This window comes from Vespa mandarinia, chromosome 13, assembly GCF_050613455.1.
Source record: "Vespa mandarinia isolate Hongniang chromosome 13, ASM5061345v1, whole genome shotgun sequence".
NCBI classification, from domain to species: Eukaryota; Metazoa; Arthropoda; class Insecta; order Hymenoptera; family Vespidae; genus Vespa; species Vespa mandarinia.
Genome location: NC_140822.1, coordinates 132,420 through 159,549, shown reverse-complemented (window position 1 = coordinate 159,549; position 27,130 = coordinate 132,420). Strand labels below are relative to the sequence as shown.

The 27,130-nt window shown below is 39.2% G+C and overlaps 4 protein-coding genes across 9 annotated transcripts; 2 read left to right on the top strand and 2 right to left on the bottom strand.

The window, feature by feature from the left end:
* Positions 1 to 1,246, bottom strand: LOC118444116 (E3 ubiquitin-protein ligase RNF181-like). The gene is made up of 2 exons (XM_035872070.2): positions 941 to 1,246; positions 1 to 864 (listed from the first exon to the last, which is right to left on the bottom strand). The coding sequence occupies exons 1-2, from the start codon at positions 1,244 to 1,246 to the stop codon at positions 730 to 732; spliced, it is 441 nt and encodes a 146-aa protein (XP_035727963.1). The 3' UTR covers positions 1 to 729.
* Positions 1,108 to 4,190, top strand: LOC118444108 (carboxypeptidase Q-like). 3 transcript variants are annotated; one of them, XR_004838887.2, is made up of 8 exons: positions 1,622 to 1,761; positions 1,909 to 2,315; positions 2,400 to 2,550; positions 2,630 to 2,879; positions 2,973 to 3,213; positions 3,276 to 3,458; positions 3,534 to 3,883; positions 3,998 to 4,190. XR_004838887.2 is itself a non-coding variant. In XM_085661015.1 (7 exons), exons 2-7 carry the CDS (start codon positions 2,276 to 2,278, stop codon positions 3,799 to 3,801), a joined length of 1,143 nt encoding a protein of 380 aa, XP_085517141.1. In that variant the 5' UTR covers positions 1,108 to 1,234; positions 2,152 to 2,275; the 3' UTR covers positions 3,802 to 4,190. The 3 variants fall into 3 exon arrangements, 2 of the variants coding, with proteins under 2 accessions (XP_085517141.1, XP_035727941.1); XM_085661015.1 differs by lacking the exon at positions 1,622 to 1,761 and adding an exon at positions 1,108 to 1,234 and having other exon boundaries at positions 2,152 to 2,315; positions 2,390 to 2,550; positions 3,534 to 4,190; XM_035872048.2 differs by having other exon boundaries at positions 3,534 to 4,190.
* On the bottom strand, positions 3,535 to 24,767 carry unc80 (unc80, NALCN channel complex subunit). Its single transcript, XM_085661013.1, has 50 exons — positions 24,445 to 24,767; positions 24,073 to 24,175; positions 23,932 to 23,980; positions 23,721 to 23,747; positions 23,529 to 23,549; positions 23,298 to 23,443; positions 23,026 to 23,173; positions 22,692 to 22,923; positions 22,511 to 22,614; positions 22,337 to 22,420; positions 22,133 to 22,210; positions 21,933 to 22,072; positions 21,576 to 21,824; positions 21,321 to 21,496; positions 21,050 to 21,237; positions 20,825 to 20,967; positions 20,087 to 20,116; positions 18,827 to 18,956; positions 18,548 to 18,739; positions 18,287 to 18,428; positions 17,818 to 18,198; positions 17,161 to 17,744; positions 16,895 to 17,078; positions 16,661 to 16,805; positions 16,447 to 16,556; positions 16,179 to 16,369; positions 15,874 to 16,089; positions 15,341 to 15,746; positions 14,993 to 15,247; positions 14,387 to 14,879; positions 13,674 to 14,307; positions 13,383 to 13,563; positions 13,070 to 13,248; positions 12,745 to 12,993; positions 12,319 to 12,592; positions 11,922 to 12,226; positions 11,416 to 11,841; positions 11,117 to 11,335; positions 10,891 to 11,036; positions 10,413 to 10,749; positions 9,997 to 10,317; positions 9,659 to 9,917; positions 9,309 to 9,518; positions 8,859 to 9,209; positions 8,466 to 8,747; positions 8,282 to 8,377; positions 7,756 to 7,768; positions 6,531 to 6,649; positions 5,138 to 5,286; positions 3,535 to 5,014 (listed from the first exon to the last, which is right to left on the bottom strand). The coding sequence occupies exons 2-50, from the start codon at positions 24,156 to 24,158 to the stop codon at positions 4,493 to 4,495; spliced, it is 10,602 nt and encodes a 3,533-aa protein (XP_085517139.1). The 5' UTR covers positions 24,159 to 24,175; positions 24,445 to 24,767; the 3' UTR covers positions 3,535 to 4,492.
* On the top strand, positions 23,798 to 27,130 carry LOC118444113 (uncharacterized). 4 transcript variants are annotated; one of them, XM_085661022.1, is made up of 4 exons: positions 23,798 to 23,851; positions 24,725 to 24,935; positions 25,692 to 25,852; positions 26,126 to 27,130. In XM_085661022.1, exons 2-4 carry the CDS (start codon positions 24,821 to 24,823, stop codon positions 26,828 to 26,830), a joined length of 981 nt encoding a protein of 326 aa, XP_085517148.1. In that variant the 5' UTR covers positions 23,798 to 23,851; positions 24,725 to 24,820; the 3' UTR covers positions 26,831 to 27,130. The 4 variants fall into 4 exon arrangements, with proteins under 4 accessions (XP_085517148.1, XP_035727955.2, XP_035727956.2 ...); XM_035872062.2 differs by lacking the exon at positions 23,798 to 23,851 and adding an exon at positions 24,359 to 24,602; XM_035872063.2 differs by lacking the exons at positions 23,798 to 23,851; positions 24,725 to 24,935 and adding an exon at positions 25,523 to 25,619.

The window sequence follows — 27,130 nt, the reverse complement described above, 5'->3', positions numbered from 1 at the left end:
TATTATTTATTTGTATATGCCGAACGATTATGCCGTTTTCAGCGCGACATATTTTGGCGATTCTCTTTGCTGGTATAAAGATTCATATGGTGGTCGCGTTCCAGGGTTTAAAAACGGACAACTATAATAACGGGAGAAAGAGAGAATGAGAGATAGAGACAATTAAAAAGAAAAAAAAAAAAGAAAAAAAAAAGAATAAATGAACAAAATAAAAACCAGAAGTTTCTATACTTTTTACGGAGATTGTTATAGTCTAAGCGCACACTGATCAAGGCATTCGTCGCTCGGCAAAACATAATACAATTATTAATATAAAATTTATAACAGAAATAAAATAAATGAAGTTAATAAATATGTACACTGTATAATAAACATTATTTCCTATTAATAATCATTGGCTTTTTATTGGCCACCTTATTTTTAAACTTACAAATTAATTACTTTCTTACACGACGTCTTCAACGTTATCATAATATTTTTATCAATGGTACCTTTTGATTTCGTTCGCGTTATAATAAGTGCATAAATATATAAGAGACAATGTAAAAAGAATACTTTTTATACGACATAAGAGATAAGTATTTTTTCGAGTGAAATTAACCGACCGTCGAAAACGTCACAATCGCAAATATTACCGACGTTAAGATATTATAAAAATATCTTTACTCGTGCTCGTTGAATAACTTGCTAACATAAATTATCTTGTTGTAAATTAACCGTGTAAATTCGCTACATGAACATAGAATTATGTAAAGTCTCGAGATCTTTTTCCCTTTGTACGGATCTCTTTTTTTCCTTTCTATACATTTCATAGTCTTCGTCATCGGTCGGTAGCTCGTATCTACAGAGCGGACACGAATTCGTCTGAAAGTAGAGGTTACAAATTATTCCGATAGTCATCGAAATCATCGTTTGACCAAGCGCAAACGTCGTTGCGTACCTTTTCCAACCACGGAATAATGCAATCCTTGTGAAAAGTGTGACGGCAAGGTAAAGTTTTTACCAAATTACCCATTTCGAATTCTTTTATACAAACGGGACACTGTTTTGATTCGCTCGAAGAAATTTCAATGTCTTCTAGAGTATTCAGTGCTTCTTTCGATGCAGGTGGCGGCAATCTTGCATCTTGATCGAGCAATCCCCAGATACCTGAATCTCTCAGCAATCGGGCCATGTGTATTAGATGATTCGGTGCTTCGCCATCACCCAACGGCGTCCAGCCCATTTCTTCGAAGTAGTCCGACATTTTATTCGAACGCCCTACCGCGATCACCGTGTAATTCTCTACTCCGATATCTTTCGTGACTGTGACACGGCAAAAATCTTCGCGATCTTACTGACCGTACGTCTAAACGTCGGTCCATAGATAATTATTATATAGACGCGAATAAATATAGATATAACACAAGAAGGAACGGTGATCGTTTTTCGAACTAAATCTATCGTTAACATAAACCTGTGCCAAGCTTGGTTGGTAAGGTACCAACAGTCAGCAAACTACTGACGGTCGGGAAGCTATCGATTAAAGGATCTTACATCTTTGATAATAAAATGTCAATTGGATAGTTCGATTAATAGTAGTATACGTCGGATGATGTCAAGGGAGGTGTATAAGATTTATGATCCAATATGTCCGGTGAATCACACAGTTTGCTCCAGAGAAAATCAGTAGTATATATTGAGCTCTTGTGGAAAGTGGCTGTCTCCCATTAGTAGTCAGCTCTTTTACGATGTCTTGTTAATATAGGATCATAAAAATAGGTAGGCAAATAAAACGCAGCGTTAGTTATCGGCTGCCTCTTTCTATCTCTATCTAATTGACTTCAATTTTTTTCTCTCCTTATATATACGCATATATATATATATATATATATATATATATATATATATGTGCGCGAGTATTTGCAGATAATTGAATTAATAACTTAACACTTGGGAGAGAAGGGCGGAACAGTTACGATGCGGATTATCGGGAAATGTTTTATTGCTCTTTGTATATTGCTCCTATCGCAAAGAATCGGAAAGGCAGAGACGAAAGATAACGAAGTAGACGAATGCAGTAGTTTGCCGAGTGATTTAAAAAACGAGATTAAAGCGTATGAACCGTTGGTACATAATATTGTAAACGAAGCTCTCAACGGTACTTTTAAGGGACGAACGTGGCAAGAGTTGGCTGATTTTGTAGATAACTTTGGCCCAAGATTATCCGGCACACAAATTTTAGAAGATTCGATCGATTATGTTTTAAATAAATCGCAGTCATATAAATTGGAAAATGTTCACGGTGAAATTGTCAAAGTACCTCATTGGGTTAGGTATGTAAAGTAGACAAAGTTAAGAGAAGAATACAAAGATAAATTCGTTTCATTTCGTTAATTTCTTCCGAGAGAACGTTTCAGAGGTTTCGAAGCTGCGACACTTTTACGGCCAAGAAATAAGAGCATTTCCATCCTAGGACTAGGATATAGCGTTGGTACTCCGGACGAAGGGATAACAGCTAGTGCTATTGTCGTAAATAGTTTTGCCGAACTCAAAAGTAGAGCAAAAGAGGTATTAAATAAAAGAGTTTTCTAAAGGTCGTCCCGACTATAATGACAAATACTTAGCCATTTTCATGGCTCTCTATCAGGTACCCGGCAAAATAGTCGTATTTAACGAAAAATATGTTTCGTACGGTGAAACTGTGAAATATCGTTCGTCTGGTGCAACGAAAGCTGCTGAATTCGGCGCAGTAGCAGCTCTTATTAGATCGGTGACACCGTTATCGCTGTACACACCTCATACTGGCATGCAGACGTATGCCAAGAACGTCACCAAGATTCCAGTGGCTTGTATTACGATCGAGGATGCCATGCTTTTGAGAAGGATGTCGAATAGAGGTAAACAAAGTTACAAGAGTATTAATATGTGTGTATTGTGACGCACGTTCCTCGATTCAAGCCCTTCTTCGTAATCTCCGTTCCCTTTTACAGGTGAAAACATAGTAATACGTTTGAAAATGGAAGCAAAAAATCTGCCTGATAAAGAATCGAGAAATGTCGTGGCTGAATTAACTGGTACTGATAAGCCAGAAGGTGTTGTCGTAGTGTCAGGACATATAGACAGCTGGGACGTTGGCGATGGCGCGATGGACGATGGAGGTGGTGCTTTTATTTCCTGGAATGCTTTACAATTATTGAAACAGCTCAATTATCGACCTCGCAGGACTATCAGGTAATTAATAATAAATACATTTAATTAAGCAACAATGTTGTTAAAATAATTCGATACGTTAGGATGATTATGTGGACTGCCGAAGAATTGGGAATAATCGGAGCGCAACATTACATAAAAGAGCACAAAGCTGAAGAAAGAAACTTGCAATTTGTGATGGAATCGGACATTGGAACATTTATTCCTTTGGGTATAGAATATACTGGAACGCCATACGTGGGATGTGTTTTACGAGAGATTTTGGGGTAAATTATTATCATTATATTATCTTATTCCACGAATATTGATACGTTTATCAGAAATTTATCTGTCCATTGAAGACTTATGTCCCCTTTGGGAGAGATGAAAGTGCGAACACCAAATGCTGGACCCGATATAGAGTATTGGATAAAGGCTGGCGTCCCTGGTGGATCTCTTTGGAACAAAAACGATAAATACTTTTACTATCATCACAGTAACGCGGACACTATGCTGGTGGAAGATCCAGATTCTCTTGACATGGGAACAGCTTTATTTGCAGCTGTATCTTACGTCTTAGCAGATCTTAGTATCGATCTACCTCGGCACAATTCACTCGGAGAAAATTAAATTTTTATTTGCTAGAGTATAAAATACTCTAACAAGGGAGAAAGATAGAAACAAGTTATTATATGGGAATATTTATCAGCAGGTACATACATTCTATCTTTATTCTGAAATGTAACGTCTCCCATATGTATGCTGTAATACAGCAACAACACGTACAAACATATATTAGGCCATTCCAGCCTAATCGTCATTTCAGAATTCACCGTATGTGTGCGTATATTTTATGAGTATAACAAATACTTGGACGAGACGTACTTGGGCTATTATCGCTCGTATAATTTAAATTGGTCTTTCCGCACAACGGAGAATACATGAAACGTATACGATCTTCTAAATCCTTGTAATATTTATCTCCTTCTGTCGGAGAAATATATAATTTAATCAATTAACTCAGGTTTTAACCTAAGATTATTTCATTCCGAGTATATCCTAGATATTTTCCTACCCGTTCCTGTATTTATTTGTTAACTTGTTGATACATTTTCGTTTACTTTTTAAGTTAGGACACCTAAAGAACACCGTCCACTTGAAATATAACATTTGTATTGTACGCTCATATTATGATCTCGGATAACTTAACTGATAATAACTTGTCTATTAATGCGCTTATCTTCTTCTTTTGCACATCGTCGTTAGGGGCAAGAGATAAAGTGTTAGGACTAGAACGTCTAAGAAAACTGATATTTATCATTTATATTAACGTATCCTCGTCCTGATTCGGGAAAACCATAAGAAGAGAATGTTGGGACATAGTTTTTTCTCCGTTACTGCCGTTAATTGAACAATCGGGCGAACTACCGTCAAAGGCCATGTAATTAGTGGTGGTACTACTGGTCGAAGGAATGTCGTTTAAATCTGGCGATGCCAGCGGTGGTTGGGCATGAGTATTGTTGACGCTCTCCAGGTGCATGCTATAGGATTCGCGATAACCGGATGTGCTTGAAGTGTCCTCATCCCAAGAAACGTCCGACATTTTGGGATGAAGGTGATGATGGTGATAATGGTGGTGGTACTGAAGTTGTAACCCGTGGAATTGTTGTTGATCCATATTGTTACCCCTATCAGCGTCCAATTGTCGAATAGACAAGCTACGCCTTGAGCGAATCGAGGAAGAGTCAGAAGGTATGCTAAAGACAGAGGGCTCCATTGCTGAAGACAATGGTGCCTGAACTGTATTATGGTTGCTTGGCACATCCTTTTGTTCTTGCTTCATCTGTTATAAAATAATTTATAGAGATAATTTATCGTGTATTATTTCTTTAGCTTTACATAATTATCGATAAAGGATCGCTTAATTAATCTTTAATTTTAAATGAATAACGTTATAATATAGTACCTCAACGTGAGATTTTCGACTCTTTCTCAGGCGGAACGTTCTCTTGCTTTGTCCCATGGAGCGTTGCAATCGAGGCCTGTCTGGACGGGACTCGCCTGAGCTGTCTTCGTTCGGACTGCTCGGACTCAATTGATTCGTTACAGTCTCCCCTAACAAGACACACCAGTTACACCTCTTACATTCGTATCCTCGTACAAATCTATTCTACGCTCTATCTACTCATGCTGATGTTGGAATAGATTTTTAAAATATATTTGAACGTAACAATCGAGATTATGTCAGAATTTTTAATACATGGCACACTAGCTCTAGTTGAGTTATTTATCTCTTATTAACAGGCATGAATTTTATTAAATCATATTGATTATTTATCTCTATCTTATTTATATACGCGAGACTCTTTGTTTCTTCTTCGATTAAACTTTGTTCACGCAATTTTTCTCGTCAACTAAGAATCGACAGTAAGCGGAAGCACCATGTGCCGAATATATAACAAAGCCATCATATATATATATATAATATTTATATACATATATTTACACGCTCCCACACACACACACACACACATGTAGCAAAGAGAGTAAAGAAAAGATTGAGTCACGTTAAATATCTCCAACAATATTGATAATTATAATCAGTGGTATCAAATAATCCATACACGGGATAGTGATTCATGATATACATGCGTATGAATAAAGTTCACAGTTCACTCTATTAAATTAGGATTAGTGCGGCTCGTGTTATATTCTTACTACTTTAAAGTTTTATAAGCAATCATTGGAAGAATCACTTTGTTTCTTGAACTTTGGTACTTGAAAAAAGATCTTGTGTTTTTAATTCTTCGTGCTCTACTCTTAATTCTTCTTAGGTTCTATCGTCTTCATGCAAATACATTTTATGTATATATATATATATATATATATATATATATATATATATATATATATATATACGCACATATATGTATATATATATTTTTTCCCCTATCTAACACTCTCACGATTAGATTAGATATTTTACCAAGTATTAGAGCATGTAGATATGTATGTGCAAAGTATCGTTAAGTGCAAAGACATACCTTTTTCTTCGACTATCATCAAAATTGCTTTTGAAAAGATCTATTTATCTAACAGACAGACAATTAAAAGTTAGAGTACAAGTTACTTGCCTTTGCATAATCAAAATCTTCATGAGGACGTCGAATCGATCGAGAAGATTTAAGTTATCGACATACGTCTAAATACAGGATAACTGACGGTATGCAAAATTGGCACTAGTGTATAATTATAATTTGTGCCGTGTCATTATTCAAGGAAAACGGAATCATCATCTCCCGTACGAATCGCCGGTCTAAAATTTACGTATCAAAATAAAGCAGGGAGATGGGATTTACCTGATGAGTTTCTATACTCTACAGAAGATACAAAGCGCAGTTTTGGCGCCTTTTGATGAAGTAATATAGGATGAGGCTTAACATGGTTACGTTCATCGCTAGTAGAAGATGGTTGGGATCTATCTGAAACATGCCACATCGAACATCTAATATGAGGGGAGAGATGACAAACGAACGAATCAAGCGATCAACCGCGAATTGAGATATAAAGACTAGACCTTCTAAAGAATCCCAATTTATCGGTAGTCCTATCGATTATTAACCGTACCAACCGTATTTTAATGCTAATAAGCCGGGATACTTCATGTCGTTACATACGTAAAACAGAATTTGGGATTATACGACGAAGAAATGTTAGATGACAGACGTGTAAATGGATATTCCCATAAGTAATCCCTACGGTGTTGCTTCGATCGCAATTGATTTAAAAAGCATGTTTTCGTGTCGTGTGCTTTAAGTAAAGCAATAGGGTCGCTTCAAAGCAAGTAATATTGTATATACAAGTATAATTCTTGTCGTTAATAAGAATGATGATAAGCATTCGAGAGTAGGGGAGGGAGAGAGAGAGAGAGAGAGAGAGAGAGAGAAAGAGAAAACGAAGATGCATTAAGAATGTTTGTCACGAGTACAATGCAAAATATAATTGATAACATATGCATTTTGATAGAGACCCATGTCAGTGATTCGTTAGAAAGAAGAAAAAGAAAGCGCAATAAAGTCGAAGCAACTACGTAGTAGAGAACGGACTACGCAACGATAAATAGGAGGTACCAACTGTTGGACATTACCATTGTCTAAATACTGTTATGTAATAAGTTCGGTGAGGTCGAATTTACTATGTAAATTGTCTGATAGAGAAAAAGAGAGAGAGAGAGAGAGAGAGAGAGAGAGAGGGGGGGGGGGGAGCAAAAAACAGAGTGATATTTTATAAATTGACTGTGACCGTGAAATGACTTTGGCAACGATCATTATGAAAGCTATAGCGTCGTATAAATAATTATATACACATCGTTACAAGCCGTTTCACGGCAACATTTACCTGGATAGTATTGTATATGAGGTGAAAAGAAAAGAAAGGAAAAGAAGAAGAAATAAAAAGGGAAGCAAGGTATGACAAGATTGCGAAAAATGAAAAGCGTGAAAAGAGTTACACATTTTAGCGGGGTATAAATATATAGATCGTAGATCGTATCAGAATTTATTGACTTAGAATCGGTCTGCTTACCTTCGTTCCCTAGCTAGCAATGAAAGGCAACGCAATGATAAATGTGTCAATCATACGACCGAACAGAGAGGCCCAAACGAACGAATTAAATTCGAATGAACATTCGACGAGCCACTCGATATAAGAAAACACTCCTGACGCTTCTTTTCGGGTTGAACTCTTTCTTTTGTCTTTAATTTTGAAGATTCCGTTTTTTTTTTTTTTTTTCTTTCTAAAGAGAAAAAGCCTCGTTGCAAGCCTCGCTGTAACGGAGTGAACGTGAAACGATGCGGATTGCCATGAAAAGCTAAACGCTTAGAAATAAGACGAAACCGACTGTTCTTGAGAAAACGAAATTTAAACCGCAGTGTTCTATAGACAATGGCTCGATCCAACTGTGGTAAGTGTAATTATTATACTGGCCCGTTATGTTCACGACGTAATGGCTAAATATATTTGCTTGCAGAGGCTTGCGGCTGCATTGATAGAATTCAATACCCGATAATAATATATTAAGGTATCTCGCTCGAAAAGATATATGGAATACCTGTGGGGGCTTGTCGTTCGCCGTTTAATTCTCCGATGGCCATGTCATTTGCCTCGCGTAACGTCGAAGATCCTATGCTGACACTCGAAATAGATCCTAGTATTAATAATGGAACGTCAAGTAATAATAAAAAATTGAGTAATGGTAAACTGAGACTCGTTATCAGAAATAAATGGATACGTACCACGAGCAATCTGTGTACCATTCGACGGGGTATATATTTGCATAGGTGCTGATATCTTAACAGCGCTACTCGAGTGGCCCGTTTGTAGAGCGGAATGAGGTATCGATTGAGATACGGCCGAATGAGATATCGGAGTTTCCGCTGGGGTACGATTCATGTGAGTTCGAGATCCCAAATCGCCGGTTAATAGTTCAATCAGTAAAGATGGTCTCTGAGTACGAGGTTGACCCTCGGTCGCATGCATATCCGCGACACTTCGTTTTGGCTCCGGTTGTAGTTCATCTGAATAGATACGCATGTCGATAATACGATCGGTTATGATTTATGATTTATACAGCTTGTATCATTTAAACGATTGAAAATTACGATATGTTTACGATATGTGTTACGAACCGAATCGCCGATTTTCTATTTCCTCTTTCAAATCCTTCAGCTCGTGAATTAGGTCTGTCAGGAGAGTTCCACGAGATTTAGGCACGGTCGTAGCATTGCCGTTGATTTTCTCACGTATGATACTATGCATAGTTCTTTCGTGATCGGAAATAGGCGTTTGACCAACCTTGTGGACAATGAATGGCAACATTTGGATATATAGGGCCGTCCGGTGAGTAACGACAAATTCTATAAAGTTCCACAAATATATGGACGCCTCATTTCGTTTGTTTAACAAGCGCATGGTACGCAAGATCTTTGGCCATTCGATCTTTAATTCAGTTTCAAAGCATATCGTCATAATCTTAAGGGCTACGATAATGAAACATAATGATCAATGATGTACTGCCATCTGATATATAAATTTGTCAAGTTTTTAATCAAAGCCGCGATCGTTATTGTTTACCTCACCTAAGAAGGCAACCTGATACAAAGTTAATGACGTTTTAGTTAACGTTTTCGAATCTCTTGCTGCAAACGTTAAACTGCCGGGTCTTGCATCCGTAGTGGTTTTTAACGTTTGAACGGTTAATGGTATTGTCTTTGTAGTCGGAGGCCATAGGGTATTGAGTACCGCTGTTAACGCAAAACTTATATCCGTCTGTCTCAATTTTGGAACATCTGGGAAGAATCGTTAAAAACGAATGTTCCTTATATTTCGTTCCAATCCAAGAAAAAGGTTAAAACATTCGTGCAGACACACATATGTATATATATATATACATATATATATATGTATACACATATTATGTCGCTTTTACCTTTTCGCCCGGTTCCAACGCGTAAGAATAATGGTATCAATAGATTGAGTAGCATATTCTCCGTCTTTGTCTGATTGGAAAACATAGCTTGTCCGTTACAAACATTTTCCAAAGAGTAACCCTCGCCAAGAGAAATCACATGTAACGCTATTAGACGTAAGACAGTTGAGCAAAAATATTGCGGGGGTATTTTACTCATTAAAGCGGCCGATGATGCAGAGGTTACGTCTTCGGCAGGAGTATCGCCGATAATTAAAGACTGTAAATTTATAACCATAAATAAGTCGGCAATACTTTCGACGATCAATACTATTCTCATTAATCTCATTTAATACCACCTGACATGTACTCAGTAGAGTTTTCAAATACTGAAAGTGCGCTATATAGGGGCATCTTGCGAGGGTCTCATAAACGCCTTTCAAAAGATCGCTGGCCGCGGTCCAGTCGGTATTTCGTCTGATCGACGCCTTTTTATGTATCTTGCTGAAGGTCTTGTCAAGTCTACGTAAAATAATTGTCAATGCTGGTCTCATGTCGTCGTTTGACCATTCGGTGGATGGTAAAACGTCGTTCATGTATCTCCTTAAACCACGGCATCCCATCGTTCCAGAATCGTAAGGGGAAATTTTTAAAAGGCTGTGGGCAATATCAGCTAATCGCTATAAGACAAAGGTTTTGATTTAAGTTATTCGAACGGCCATTTTCACGCTTTAAATGACATCTCCTGTTAAATACGGGATAAGCTTTTACATACCACGTGACATTTTGAGTCGAGTAACTCGATCGTTTTACCATCTTGAGACTTTTTATTCAATTCGGTCAAGCGTACGGAAGAACGGGCAACGAATTCGCTCACCATATTGAGTAAAGTATCGCGCGGTCTCCTAAATTCATTTTTATGAGAACTCTCGGCATCGTCGTCGCGATCGTAGAAATTTCGCACTTTCGAATGTTCGATATGGGCTTGGCCCTTTGTGGGATGCGTTTCGTCCTCAAAATCTACGCAACCCGGCGAGTAAGGACCTTTACCATAATTTCTTTGACTGGATCCCTTGTGTTCGGGGCTTGACTTTTGTGGTCCGTTGTAATATCTGGGGAGGAGGGTGTTTTGCGTGATACGATATATATATATATATATATATATATATATATATATATACACATATACACACATATAAATGTATTGGACCGTGATACAGAATAGTTACTGCATAACCACTTGTAGTACTTACTTGGTTAGTGCCTCCGAATTATTAACCAACGTTTTAACCGCTATAGCCAATTGATTAATTATTTCTTTTTCGGTTTTTCCTTCCTTGTTGTAAGTAGGAGATTGAATTTGTTGGACGTAACACGGCAATATTGCTTCTAGTATTATCTACGAATAAAATGGCAGATCGATACGCTTCGATTTAATCAATTCCTTAAAATATTATCGATTCGATAATATTCCCTTACAAGCATTTGTTGTCCCCGAATGGAGTCCGCGGCATAAGCAATAACCATGACACAGAGTGATATGCAATCTAGTACAGTAACCATTTCATTCTCGTCGTGATAGCAAAAGTCAATAGCTTTTAAAGGCTTCTCTTCCTTGACAAGTTCTCCGATATTTAAAGGATCGGGCGATGGCGTTTCCAAACTCAGTAAAAGGTTGAACAGACACGTCGAGGGTACCTATGAAATTAACGATCATCTCCAATCCTTATAATTGTTATATGGAAAAGAGTTTACAACGTAACATTAATAAAAATTACTTTGTGAGCTTCTCCGTGGACACTTGTCTCGTCGGTATCCAATATCGTCGATACGCTTCCAAACATTTGAAGAATAAACGGTTTTCTGTTCATCAAGTAAAATTGCTTAACGGCGTATTCTACCGTAGTAGTTACCAATTTGTTAGCTTGATGAGTCGCGTACAATTGCAGCAACGTTGGCATTATCAAGAGATAGCCATTTGTTGAAAATATATTTTTAAAATTATGCGCGGCATTTATGTAGGTGGCGATAACGTATCGTAAAATGCACGAATCCTCGCTATGAAGGATAACGGCGCCGTTTAACACGTTGAGGAATAAATGGATGTCCCCGGAGTAAGCAAAATTCCCGGCCATTGCCTCGAACATCCTGGCTATCAGTCTAACCCACATGAATTTGTGCATCACGTCTAATCCAAGTAGCTCCTGTGAACGTAATTACGCTTATTAAAATTAAAGAAGAACGATAACTTTCATTGTTGATCATAAAAATAGATTTTACATACTCTGCCTATCTCACCACCCTTGTAAAGATCCAAATCTGCTTCCAAAGCTTTTCTAGGAAACGATGGTAATTTCATAAGTTCCTCATGCAGAAATACGACTCTTTGTACGACCATGTCAACGTTCTTCAATATTGCCCATGTCAATAGAACTTTACCAATTTCTACGAACTTGTGAACAAGCTCTTGTCGCTGAAGCGCATTAAATGCATCTTCTGGTTTCATATGAACCAATTCAATTTGTGGATACTGAGATCTTTTAAAAAAGTAATAATCCCGAACGTACGACGATGGATTGTGTATCTGATCTAAAAATATGTAAGACGATCAAAAATGCCGAAAATTATGGACGATTGTTATTTCAATACACATGTTATATTCAATAATAATATATCTTTACGTGTTTTATAATCTACAAGGAAGTATTCTTTGTGCTTTGGCTCTTCGATTCCAAAAAAATCCAACGATTCTCGGAGTATCTGACAAAACTGCGTATCTTCCTGTACTGGAAATTGGGACGGTATACCAGTAGCGTCAGGATCTTGGGGACCGTGAACAATAATCTTTTTTGCCGAAGGAACGTTTGCGGTTAGCAAAATTGAAGCATCGCATTGTTCTTTGCGAAGGATTTGTTTGAGATCTTTGAACATTATACCGTGTACACTGTGGACGACCTGGACACAGAGCGATATATATATATATATATATATATATATATACATATATATATATATATATATATATATATATATATATATATATACACACACACACACATATATATATATATATATATATATATATATATATGCACACGCACACGTACCATCCATAAAATAGATAGAGCAGTGCCGATCAATTTCTGGCCTTCTTCGTGAGGTGAACGAACGTAGAACATCACATAACCTATAATGTAATTGTACAAAGCAAACGCTGCTTGCTGCGGTAGCTTTGGAACAAATCTAATAAGGTGTCGTAGAATTTTAAACATCAATTCTTGCTTGTCCCTTGTAAGGCGTTCCAAAACGTAACGAAGGAAGAGCGCACTATCTTCTACAAGACATCCCCAGATCACCTAATAATTATAAACCTTATAATCGTTATATTTTCCTGGAATAATACGAACGAATGACCATTTCTAAGGATAATACCTGATACGCAACTTCATAAACAGCGTTCCCATCGTCGGACACGGCGGCGTTATCCAATAAATTTATTATTTGAACGATAGCGGAACACAAAGAGGATGGAAACAATGACAGAGCCGATTGACCATGATGCTGAGTATTTCTTGGCATCGCCTCAGCACCGTCCTCATCTCCAACGTTACCTAACAACGTTACCACATAACCCCTTACATACACGTAATTTACATGTAAGGAGAGGAAAATGGAGGGCAACATATCTATGTCTAATTAAAAATAATCATACAATATATATATATAGACCCATAAATATATGTACCTTCGTCATGATCATCCCCCACCGGACTAGGTTCGTAGGCTGCTTGAACGGTAATCGGTATCGTTGTTATCAGAAAATTTTCTCTTTCCTCTCTCTTCTTATCGTCTTGCGCCTGTAGAGCTTTCTTTATTAACTCGGTCTGTTGTTTCTTTCGTGTTTTAGTCGCCGTAACCAATGATCTCTGTTATATCGAAAGCACAAAGGCATTGAATATAAATGGGTCGAAATGATAAGCCGATTGAAATTTTGTAAAATATTTCATCGGACTGCCATTATATACAATGGACCTACGTGACGCTCCTGATTGATGGTGACCTCTTCGACCTTCGTTTTAACTTGAGGCATCCAAGGTGGATCGACAACTGGTAAAGACTCAATTCCAATTTTCGGAGATGGCAAGGTAAATTCTATCCCTGGCGGTGGAACTTTGAAAGTCATATGGGCCGCCTCTTCCATTCTAGGCCACACCTGATAACGCAATTTCCACAATACTTGAAATCTCAATATAGCATTTATTCGCACCGACGAATTACTGTGTTGAAGACCGTTGTTCATTATTTCGCTGGCCTGATTCGGCGCTCTTACAGCCGCTACTATAAAAAGGGACGCCGCGGAAGCCGCCACTTCTTGATTGGATTCCAAAAGGAGTTCCCACGCGACTGGTAGAACGTCGACAAACAGATCTTCGGTCATAACAACCGCACCTTTTACCAGTGTCGCTATAGGGGCGTGAAAGGCATTTTTTACTTGTGTCTTAATGTACTTTAGGATCGGTGGTGTCTCAGCTTCGGCATCTCCTTTTCCCTTGATAGTTTTCGACGACTCCTTCCCTTTATCCCCAGAGTCTTGATCCGCCAGGTCCTTCGACGAGTCCCTTTGATACAATCGACCCGACTGTGATCCCGACTCGAGATTCTTCTCGATTCTTAAAACGTAACGCATCCTTATTTAACTCGCCGAACACCATTGATTTTATTTTTTACAATGTCGAAATTGAAACTCACTTGTACTTTCGTCCTACGCTGTCTTTTCTTTTGACGGGCGACACTTGGGTGCTAGTCTGCTCGGATACCTTACGGCTTCGTTTCTCTTTCTTGCCGTCCTCTTTTTTCTCGATATCGATGTCAAACATACCCGTACCATTAAGTATCCCAAATTCCTCGCCGTAAATCTTCCTTACGGATTTGATCAGTCTGCTGCTGGCACGCATTTGACGGCGATGGCAAAATGGATGGCAAAAGTTTTGATGGGAGCAATAAAAATTAAAAGAATTCGAAACTTGCACGAGCACCTTCATCCAAGGAAAATTTTTATTGGTTTCGTCTGTTTCATTACTGTCGCTAGGACTTTCCGGGGGCTGATCGTCGCTTAAAATACCAGGTGACTCCTCCCCGCTGACCTCTCCACCTAAACCACCGGGCTCGGAGGTGTCGCTTCTGTCGGACAATGAACTCACTTTTCTCTTCGATTGTATCGAATCGGCTCGTTTAACCGTATCTACGTAAACGGAAACATCGGGTCAGCCATTTTTTTGCTCCTTTCTGTTCATCGAAAAAAAAAAAAAAAAAACTGCGATTGTTAAATTCACCCGAAAAAGTGAATTTCCTTACATGCTTCGCACTCGGTGTCCTTGCCCTCTTTGGTCCCACGGCGTAGTTTTAAGCTCCTCTTCTTAAATGAACCAGTAGTGGTACCGCCGGTACCACGGCGCAATAAAAATGGCTTACCCTGAGGCGCCTGAGACCGCTTGCCCTTATCCTTATCAACGTTCGGTCCTTCCTCACCCTGAATCGTCACTGTAGATTTGCTACTTCCTTCCGACTCGTTGTCAGGTTCATAAAGAACGAAGCTGATCTTGCGTTCGGCTGATAATATCGAAATAAGGTCGTATCGTTCGTCATAACTATACTTATAATTGTTGGGTTAATTCGACGTTGGAAAAAGGACGTTGGACTCACCGGTCACTTCGCGATCGCCAGCTATCGATTGAAGACTTTGGGCGGACGTTTGAGAGTGACCCATCGACGAGAGGGCTACGCTCCATCTTCGATTCGCCTCTTTGCTATGCATTCTCTCCCAAGGTGGCGGTCGTTCCTTCGTTAATAGCTTATTGGACTTTGGTAACGTCTGATAGGTTTCCCTAAGAAAGGCCGTTACCTCCAATAGAAGTATACAAGCGACAAGGCGCAATGCTACAGGACACTGTGATCCATAGCTATTTATGCTAGCTTCGTCAAGAAAATCCTCCTCTTCGTCTTCGATGATTAAATCACGTTGCTTGTTTTCATCGGAAACCATTGCTATTACCTGATCGACATTCTGCTTTTCCTCGATCAATAGTTCCTCCAGTCTCGCGCCTATTGCCTGTTAAAAATTATCCTATCAATATGTCACTATGCTTTTTTTAATTGGTTGGTAATACGACAATATTATAAATAGTGCCAAAATATTATATCGAATTAAACGTCCAATTATACAAATCGAGAGAGACCTCCGCCCACTGATAAAATAATTTTCCCGCTGTTCTCTGCAATACGTGGATTCGCCTAAGCGCTGACGATGCATTACGATTATTAATTGGCACCGACGGTCGGAACATGGGAAAGTTCAATTTCATCCACGTTGGCCAATGCCCTTTGTTACACTGATGAACGAGGTGAGCGCATTCCAATATCAAACAGGCACGTGCGACTACTGGCGCGTAAGGCTAGACCAAGAAATAAAGCGATAATAATTGTTCTGATACTTTCTTATTACTATTTCCTATATATAATCTTATTATTATGATTATCTTACTAGGTCTAATATAGCAGCCATTAAATGGTGATCGGGTACGGAGCCAGGTTGGCACGTTTCCAATAGGAAAGAAAACCTCAGCATTCCATCGTAGATGGCCGTGCGAGGTACTAATCTTCTTTCTTTCAAAACGACAAATTCTGATTCCCTCGAAGCTTCGCCCAATTCCATGGAATTTCTTCTGCTAAAATCTATTCGCGGGAATAGCCTTTCATTTAATTTCATATTTTAAGGAAGAATAAAAAGAGAAAGATTGAGGAATACTCACAGTTACCGGTTGGCTCTTCTAAACTTTCCTTTTTCTTGCTCTTACCAAAACCAATTTTATTCCATTGATCTTCCATTCGGCGCCTTGCCTTTTGTAGGGTATGTCCAACCCTACATATTAATGGTTCAGCTCATTTTTTTTCCAATGAAAAATTCTACTCACTTAGGTCTCTCTCCCTATCTCTTTCGTTGTAATATATTTTCAAGATGCTTACCCGCGACTAGTTCGGGACGTATTGCGGTGATGCCCGTAATAATGTAGACTCGGTTGTCTTACGAAACTACCGTCCGTGGGTGATTCGCTGCTTTCATGACTATCCGTGGAATCGGTCCTACCGTACTCCTTTCGAAACCAATTTACTGTTAACCAAATCAAATTCGTTGTTAACGAAAATAGAAAGATTTCTCCTCTGAGAAATAAGAAGAAAAAGAAAATCGGTGTAACTGACCAATACCACCGATTTGAAAACGAGTTGACTTTCGTATTTTTCCTGATCCTAAACAGGATTCTCCGATTCCTAAGTTGCGTTCGCTCTGTCTAGGCGTCAATACGTGCTGTTTCTTACGCAAATTTCCCAATGGGCTCTGGCTTATTTTCGTATTCTCCTCGTTCAATTCAGTTTCAAGTAGACTCTGCACAGAGATATACGGGGAAAAAATCTATATCGAATGAATTAGGAATTAAACACAGTGATGATAGAAACGAGAAACCTACTGCGCAAGTCGAGGAAGTACTTCTCTTCTTGAAAAGAAATTTTCTGGTGCCTCTGTCGTCTACCGTGTAACAGGTATCGCCACCAATATCCGCGTGCTCCTCCAAATCGGACTGGTGTATGTGCCTGATGACGCGTGTTGTTTGAACCTTGCTATTGCAACGTTTGTTGGGACGATCGGTGGAATCTAAAATGCCGCTCAAGGCCACACGGCGAAATATACCACCGTGAGCTTCCTTAACATAAGTCATAAATTGCCTCAGATCGCAATAAACCTCAATATTTTCTTGGGACTTTAATTCTTTCGTAGAATTTACGAAGCGAGTAACGAGAGTCTTGAAAACGCAATTCATTATTTGGCCCTCGATTCCGCGTACGCCGTGGCTACCTGTCCCGTAGGATGCGTTTACCGATGCGATATTTGTACTTCCTGTAGTTGTCGTCGTTCCTATTGTGTGAGACGCAGTAGTCGCAGTAGTACCAACGTTACTACAAACGGTGCCGCCCATCATACCGGCGCCAAAATTCGTCGCGTACCCACCTTGAGATGCCGCGTCCGGTGACTTGTTGGAGCCTCGTTTCTGATCTATTAGGCATTTTATAACTGATCAGCGATACTCGAAGGGGTATCCTTCTCTCTTCTGTTTGAATTTACTCACTCAGTGGTGATAGCAAGGAAGTTGGATCGACGCAGAAGCCGACGTAAGCATGAAAAAAGTCTAGGATTTCCGTGATCGATTGTTCGCGTATCATTGTCTTGAGGAACTTGGAGAATTGCTTGAAACTCGCTCGATGTAATTTTCCCAATATCGTTTGTCCCTGAGAACGACAAAAGTCCGCGTGTGGTCCGTGTATTCCCTCGGAGCATCCGTGCGGGCAACCCAAATGCTTCAGTACTCTGATAACGCAGTTCATTAATAGATTATGGGCCGTTGGTTTATGCTTCCCATCGGAATCGTGCCTACGATCTTGTTCGTTCGTTGTTAAGGGAGAGTCCTGCCTTCGTACGGATTCCGTTTTTTCCATTCCCGTGCCCGAGCCTAACGATACGATATTATCATTATTACCGACGACATTTGTTTTCTTCTTTCATATCTTTTCTACGGATACGGATGTATTATATCGTACCGGGATTACTACCCATGGACTCGTCTCTAAGACATTGCTTCATCACTCCCATGTCCATTAAGAGTTCAACGAGGTTTAAAATATTTTCGCAGACGCGAAGCGTGCAACAGGTATTGTCACGCAATGCGATCGAATTAACGGCCTGAAGAAGAAAAAGAAAATGAAAAATAAAAGGGAAAGGGTAATAGCTTTTTCTCCGAATATTATCAATCTTTATAATTGTATGCCGAAGGGTAGAAATTTTAATCTCGGCGCTTTTACCTTCAGGACCACTTGGTAATCGATGTCACCCTCTTTAGTGATATAACAACCTGAACCAAGAGCTTCTGGCACCTCGTCGCTCATATAAGTTATATTAGAATCCGTTTGAGATCTCGTTAGGCTTGGCTTTCTCTCAAAGTCCAATTTCCCACCTTGCATACCGATAGCATCCAATTGACTGTCGATCGATCCCTTTTCGAAATAATTAATATAAATGTGGATGTATCACAGAATCCATTATGTTATTGAAAATGTTATATAAAGTGTAGTAGATCTAACCTGACGTTTCATATAATCTGGTGACGGAGTAGGCGTGTGTTCCGTGACGGTGATGATAGGGTTTGGTGCGGTGTAAGATTGACTATAAAATCGACCTTGTTTCCTCTCGATACGCGTGTCACCAATGTACCTAGGTGATTTAGGATCGATCAGAAAGTTATCGCGATGAAAATATTTCGTATTACCCCATGCCACACTTGCCAAAAACGAGAGCCCTAATCAAGCACTACAACCTTAATCTACTATCGTGTGCCTCTTGTTCCGCGAAGCATGCTCGACATTCTTTTCACCTTTTTTTTTCTTTCTTTCCTTCCTTCCTCCTTTCTTATCCATTTATTCCTCTTTCTTTTCTTACTTTTCTTCCTTTTTTACATTTAATCTCATTATCTCATTATTGCTCCAAATTCGATAAACGTGATTTCAGACTACGCAAGTGCTATAAATTATCTATTTGTTCAATAAAACGTATATACACATATCGACAAACTTTCTGATCGAATTTGAAGCAACGTCGATTGAATCGTCTAATTGCATGCACTAGTATGTACAAATTGCCATTTATAGGTAAATTAAAATTAAATGGTAAAACTATTTCTTTTTTTTTTTTTTTTTTTTTCTTTTTTTTTCCCCCTCTATTTAAACGTATAACGTAGCGTATAACGTGGCGACAAATGCATGGTATGGCGGTAAATTTGCAAAAGCGCGATGATCAGTGATGCTTTCTGTTGGCTGTTGGGAAGCTATTTTTTCTTTTTTTCTTTTTCACAAAAAATGAACGTCGGCTTCGTTACACGCACTGTGCACTTGGAGAATGAGAATATCTATAATCAAAAATGCTTTATCGTTTCTGTTGTGTAAGCGTATAGTGTGGAACTAAAAATTGATAATTATGTAGGTGTGTTCAGTGTGCGACAGACAACCTCCCTCCCCGGCCCTCGGAATCAAGAGACCGAGAGACCAAAACTATGTACGAAAGGGCACACGATAGTGAGAGACAGGCAGACAGACAGTGAGAGAGAGAGAGAGAGAGAGAGAGAGAGAGAGAGAGAGAGAGAGAGAAAGAGAGAGAAAAGTAAAGGGACGTGATGCATTGTCTCGGATACCAGGTAAAAGTGCTGATGTGCGAGTTTGTTTCTTATTTTGTGTGACTATGTTTCAGGGATAACTGTGCGCCCTACCGGAAGCGAGAAGCTCGTAAAAGAAGCAGTGTGAACCGAACTGGCAGTACGTAACTTCCTCCGAGTGACGTTGATGACTTACCCTCCCGCGGTCAGCTCGTTAATCAAGCAGCTGAGCACGAGTTCGGGGGTGAAAGGGCGAACGAGAGAGAGAGAGAGAGAGAAAAGAGACACATACAGAGAAAGACATTACGCACAAATTCTTACGATAGGCTTATCAATATGTAAGCACTGATTTTATAGGACTCTTGACCGCTTGTCATTCGGTCGTACGAGCCCTTCAGCTTTAGGGTATAAGAATTGTTTCAATCATTAATTAAAACTAATCAGATTCAATTATTTTCTCATGTCAAGTTGTATCTTTTGATATTATCCCACTTTTATGGATAATCTTTCAAAAACAACAATTGAATACCCAATGCTGATCATAGTCTACATGAAATAATTACTGTCGCTCTAACGAAACGCTTATCTTTTTTGCAAACAGCCTAAGCGCAACGAAAAGTCCTTTCTTTCCGCTAGGACATTATTAACTCGAATCTTTTAATATTTTATCCTAGTCTACGCAGTACATACATACATACATACATACAATGCTATAATGGTACTATAATGTTTTGAGAAAATATACGTGTGAGAAAATTGTTAGATAGTGTTATTAGAAACAAATGCCTACCTATATATGCATGTATAATATATACCGTATATACGTATGGACCAACGAGTAAAGTCAAAAGTTAAAGAGAGAAAAATCGTATAAAATACAATAGAAGAAACGAAAATCTAGAGTCTTTAGAAGCACGCAAATAACTAAGCCTACCTCAAACTTGGCATGCTCTTTCCTTTAATTAAATTAGTTGGATGCTTTATATGATCTACGTCTTTTGCTTCGAAGATTTTCGAACTCGTTGATATTGGTCTCGTCAAGTGGTCGTCACCCGTATCAAGGCTCCTGTGACATTCCTGGTACATGAAAAAAGAGAATGAAAGTACATTGTGTGTGTGTGTGTGCGTACGACCCTCGAAAAAAGGGATTTAAGATTACCTGTTCGAATAGCATCTTGTGCTCTTCCTGACCAATCTTTTCAAGGGCTTTCTCCGATTTTGACAATATCTTTGTCTCGACGAAAGCTTTGAGATCGGCCATTTTCATACGTTTTTTCGTCTTTTCGCTAGCACGTCTCGTGTGACTTGACTCTCCGTCGTGACCTTTGCAAGTTAGGCACGGTAATTCTGAAAATGTCCCGAACTCTGTACGATAATGGATAAGCGTAGAGGGACGAACTGCCATGTGTATGTTAGCGTTTTATATATACCCGCCAGCAAAGAAACATCTCGTACTTCTGGAATCTCTATGAAATCTTTCGAAACGTCTTTCTTTTTGCTCTCGGGACTCTGATAAATAGAGACCTCGATCTTTGGTATTGGCAAGGAGTTACTACGTCGACGAGGCATCTGTTGCACCGAACTCTCCTCATTTATTCTACGCAATCTGCGGTGCAAATAGTTTTTAAGTCATTAATAAATTTTCTCATTAGCTAGCAAATCGTCAATGATATATTATAACAGACCGATGGTATAAAAACTGCAAGGCCCAATATACTCCTTCTTCTTGCCACTGTGATACGAAGAGACATCTAAGAACAGCTACGTCGAGAAACGTTGCTGCCCGAATATCAACCTCGAGAATATGATCAGCCGTCTGACCTGACGTATCGGACGGCGAGCTTTGATGTTGACCCGACGTTTTTGAATTACTTTTCTCTTTTTCCGCCTCTTTCTCCGTCTTAGATGCCTTTTCTTCTTTTTCCTTTTCCGTACTGCAAATGTTATATCACCCTCTTATTTCATCCCCAAAATTAACCGAGAACATTAGTTTTAATATTTATCGAATAATTAATACAATATTATTATCGAAAAGGATAAACCTCGCTCTTTGAGAGGGTTTCCTGTAATATTGCCTGCAACTATCCAATCCGGAAATTGCTGTTACTTTCTCTATCGTAAGGGTAGATTTCGATGAACCGGTACTTCTACCCATGGCAACGTGAAATATGCTGGTTTCATCCTGCGTCGTTAACAGACATATTTTATCTCGCAAAACTTTAATTGCGATTAATTAACTCACGGCGAATATAGTTGACACTTCTTTTATCCCGTCGATTCCTCTATCGGACTCGCCCAGTGACGACAATCTGAATATAACCTAGGGATGTAGAGAAACGAGAAAAAAAAAACAAAAAAGAAAAGAAAAGGAGTGAGAGTTTGATACGCTTCAGAAAAAAGAAACATCTGTGGATGTATCAGAGAAAGAATGATATGTTTCATTTACCACGTGTTCATCTTCGGCACCTGAATTCTCTTCGGGTATTGTTTCCGGAAATGCAGTATCCTTTGGCGAAGATACCCAAGGACTCTATCGAAAAGCAAACATTCTTGTTTTCGTTCCTTAATAATATTACAAGTATGATAACGATCGCGAATCTGTTTATAGGCCAAAACTTACTTCCTCGTCCTGCTTTTTCTCCACACTCTGAGAAACATTCTGAGAAATATTATTCTGATCGGTCAACGTATTAACCACCGATTGACTAAGTGGGCTCTCGCTGTCTGCAATTAGAACAGGTTACTACATATCGGTTAAGTAGGGGAAGGAATTTTTTTCGGTGTCGTTGATCGTTACTCACTTCCACCGACGAAAACATCGTCCGGCATTTGATGATGTTGAACGAATTTAAAAGAACGATTCCACAATACGCGAGGCTTTACCCGGCAATGGGCCGTGAAACAGGCTGTATCGGGATGCCGACATTCGTACATCGCAGTCCATATCTTTAATCCGTTTTCCAGTCGCAAATTTGTCTTGAAATCGATGTCCTTTAAATAATTGCAGAGCGGAGCGAAGAGATAGACGAACAGCTGGAAGAAAATTGTAAACAAATCGTGTCCATCGTTCCATTATGGTATTAATGGCATGAAACGAAAGTAACGATTTTGAGTAAGCGCTTGATTGTGCCTCACCGTCATCGTCGGTATCGAGAATAAATAATGGAAAGGATTTCCTGAATCGACATCGGGTTCGGCACATTCCTCGGCGGCATCAAGTAAGATCCAATGAAGGATATAAAGAAGTGTCGTTTCCATTGCACCGAGACTTTGAAGATCCTTCCTTAAAGAGCAACGATAAGAAGGAAGCGTTTGCGTGAAAAGTGGTGCCAAGTGTAATGCCAGTGTGACCGTTAAAAAGAGGGGGAGAGAGAAAAGGAAAAATGTACGAGGACAAAAGTGCTCACCTATTGTGCAAAAGATTAGCTGTCGCGTGGAGAACGTATGGTAGGGCTGCCTGAATCAAACGCCAACGTGGCATCGCGCCCAATATTATGCTCAACGACGGCGTCAGATCATTGTGGAGATTTTGGACCAACACTTTCTCTAGAGACTACGCGAGTAGAAATAAGCGCCGTACGAGATAAACTTTTATTCTTGTCGGAAGAACTCACAAATTTTCATTTCAACATACTGACCGTGCAGGCTTCCTTCATCTCCTGATTATATATATACATATATATATATATACATATATATATATATACACGTATATATAAAAAAAGAGGCAAGGAAGAGCAATTAATATTGATTGATTGATTGATTGATCGATCTATCGATTGATTCAACATTTATTATATTAATTTGAATGGATCTCTTAGTGAACTTACGTGATGGCCTGGCACGTGTTGACAGAACTGAAGTTAGAGATGGCCACGAGCAGTGGTGGCCGCGTGAAAAGAATTAGGAAAGAAAGAAGAAAAGAGATCAAACCGGGGAAGTTATTTTTAACTTATCTAAGGTAATTGTTCCATGACTCGTTCAATATCTAAAATAAGATCTATCTAATTTTTTGATAAGCTTTCGATCGAAAAATATTACCGTGCAGGATGCTTCATGTAATTTTCCAAGTTTCATTCGTATGAAAGGCCTGGAACGTTGCATCTATTTAAGGAATTTCTCCTCGAGCAAGATCCATTTTCTTTTTCATCTCGGGATAAGAAAGTTAAAGCGTTATCGTACCTTAACTGTTGCCAGAGGAACGTCTGCACTGGAATAGGTAAAGTATGCTCATTGAGGCTCCCATTGATGGATCTACGTCTTTCCATATTATTCTTGGAGTAACCTGTAAAACGTGTTTACGTTTTGCGTAACGGAGTACGTCTACGACACACGTACTGCTAATAGAAAATCGATCAATCCCGTCGGCATGACTTTCACACCATCGTCACGTGTGTATATATGTACCATTCGACGATATCTCTTTCAATCGTTTTCCAATTTACAACGTAAATATTCGAATGACTTAGCGCGTATTGCTTATTCGATCGCAATCCTTTCTATGGGTTTATGCCCTATATTACGGAATATACGCCTAGTAGAGAAGTTACGTACCTAAATTATTGGGAAATATGGAGAATATACGTTGATGACCGATCACTTAAATATACTTTTTCTCGCTTGGAAAATCCACGCTCAATGGATATATTAACGGAGCTTTTACGCATTGGCCAAAGGATTAGCACGGATAACGGAGAAGGCACTATCGTAAGGTAAATGTTGATAGGCAGGATGATGACAGGCGCGATAAGCCAGGAGCAAAGTTATCAGAGGGATATCACGTGCCAGTCTTTTAGCCTACTTTGCATGACACACTTGGGTGATTTTCATTTAGACAGATAACACAGAAGACCGGAGGGTGATGCACCACGACGCCAGGATCGTGACTAACTGAGAGGCGTGGAGGGACGTTACGTACGCCGTGGAAACGATGGGAATGTGTGCGCGCGCGACTCTCGGAAAATCCAATGCGCCGGTCGTTTCATCGATCAGCCCAGGAATCTGCTCGCTGGACCACCCCTACTCTCTTAAGAGGATGGGTCGGGGTAGGTCGACACCACTCTTTACCAACTCTAGACGCAACCCATTTTACCCACCTAGCGTACGCTTTATTACCATCTTAAATATTCCTTCGTTTTCATTTATACGAGCGACCTTTTTCCAACTTTAACATTATCTTTCAACAATCCTATCAATAATACGGATTTAAACGGAACTTAACGAATCGAATGTTATCGATCACATTATATATCCTATAGTTAATAATCGCCTTATTAGATGGCCATTTCTTTTATTACATATTTTATATACTGTTATCAAATCGTACACGTGATTAATCTAATCAAGATCGAGAAGAGCCTCATTATATATATTTCGTATTAACTGATAATAATTTGATTACGTAGATATAGAATTAACGGATTTACGAATATAAAAATGGTTCCCATTGCCATATTCAATCGTTACATACGCATTTACTTGTGGATTAATTTTTCGATATTCGACCATTTCGAGCTCGCGACATCTGAATATAGCCGATTGACAGGATATGTGCAAGACGACGATCATCGACGGACGTCTCACGATTTCTCATAACGCATAACTTTCATATTAATTTGCCAATCGAGCTAGAATGCTCCAAGACCATACGGTGGAGACGTTCGCACGAGGCCTGATAGATCGGATAGTATTTGAAGCTTCTGATAAAATTAAAATACGATTTAATAAAGGTCCTAAGGAGATCATTACGCGATCGTTGGAGACATTGGCATGTACTTATATATCGGTTTATTTTTATTTAGAAACGTCGCACAGTCATACGCGACGCAATGAAACGTATATGAGCTACAACGAGGAAGAAGGAAAGGAAGTGACAGAGAGTTTGGTCCATGGCCTACGAGGTGTGCAAATTGGTGACTCGTCTTATATATTGTCGTGCCCCATGTCACTTTTGGAATGCCAGGTAATAAGTGAAGAGATTGAAAAGAGAAAAGGAAAGAAGAAATTGAAAAAAGAGAATAATAAAAAGCAATCCATTAACGTTATTTCCATATACCATCGAAAAATTGACCGGTCGATCGAAATATAAAAAATTTACCAATATATATATATAATTACTATAATAAAAATATATATATAATTTACCAATATATATATATATATATATATATATATATATATATATATATAAATATCGAGCACAATATCATATTCATTGACTTTGCTTTCGAATTAGATGAGAAGAAATGCATGGCCCAACGTCGATGGCACAACGAACGATAATACGTTCGTCGAGATGTCCGACATCCAAGGTCAGGGTGACGTCGAGCCGATCGCTTACGATGCCGCCGAGTCGTCGAAGAAGAAACGTACAAAGCCAACGACATATGTCAAAGAAATAGAGCAACCTGGTACTAACGATGCCGCCACCAAAGTATCTGTCAATTTATTGCACCGAATGATCGAAGAGTTGGAGACCGTGACCACCGAGGAGACGATCCTAAATCGCAACGATCCTGATAAAGGGGTCAAAGAAGAAATTACGATTTGGGAGGAAAAGGAGGAAAAATTGATTCGGATAATCGAAAATAACGAAGGATCGCATGAGAGCATCATCGAGGAAACTCGATCGATCAGGCAATTCGTGGACGAGGACAGGGACGAAGTTAAGTCGTCAATGATGATGTCGGGTGCCTCTTCTATGAGAAATCTTTCGTTCGATGAGGTTTATCTCGAGGAAAATGCAACGGAGTATCCGCCAAAGCAAACGTCCATTGACGAAATCGAAGAAACTTGTGATATCTTTCCGGAAACGAAAGAAACCGACAAGACAATCAAGTCGAAGAAGAAGAAGAAGAAGAAGAAGAAGAAGAAAAGGGAGAGCTTGGGTCGAAGGCTCAAGAGGTTCTTCCTAAAGAGATTCAAGCGTGGAAAAAATTGATAGGATGTTTTCGTTCGAGGACTGAGACGCAACTTTGGAAGCATTTTTTTTTTTCTATTTGTTTATACATATCCGCTCCGATAGAGTACTTTCTTTTATAGCAACGCGACGCTCCACGGTGAACGTAGCGTCGATCGGTTGTCGACGGTGTGCCGAGCAAGTAAAAATAGTTCGGACAGTGTCTGATCATCGCATGGTCCACCGACGGAATTACGTCTGAGGGGGAGAGGAAAGAAAAAAGACGTAGCGTTAAGAAAAGAAAAGAAATTGAAAAGTGTCTTGCCAATTTCTAGAAATTCT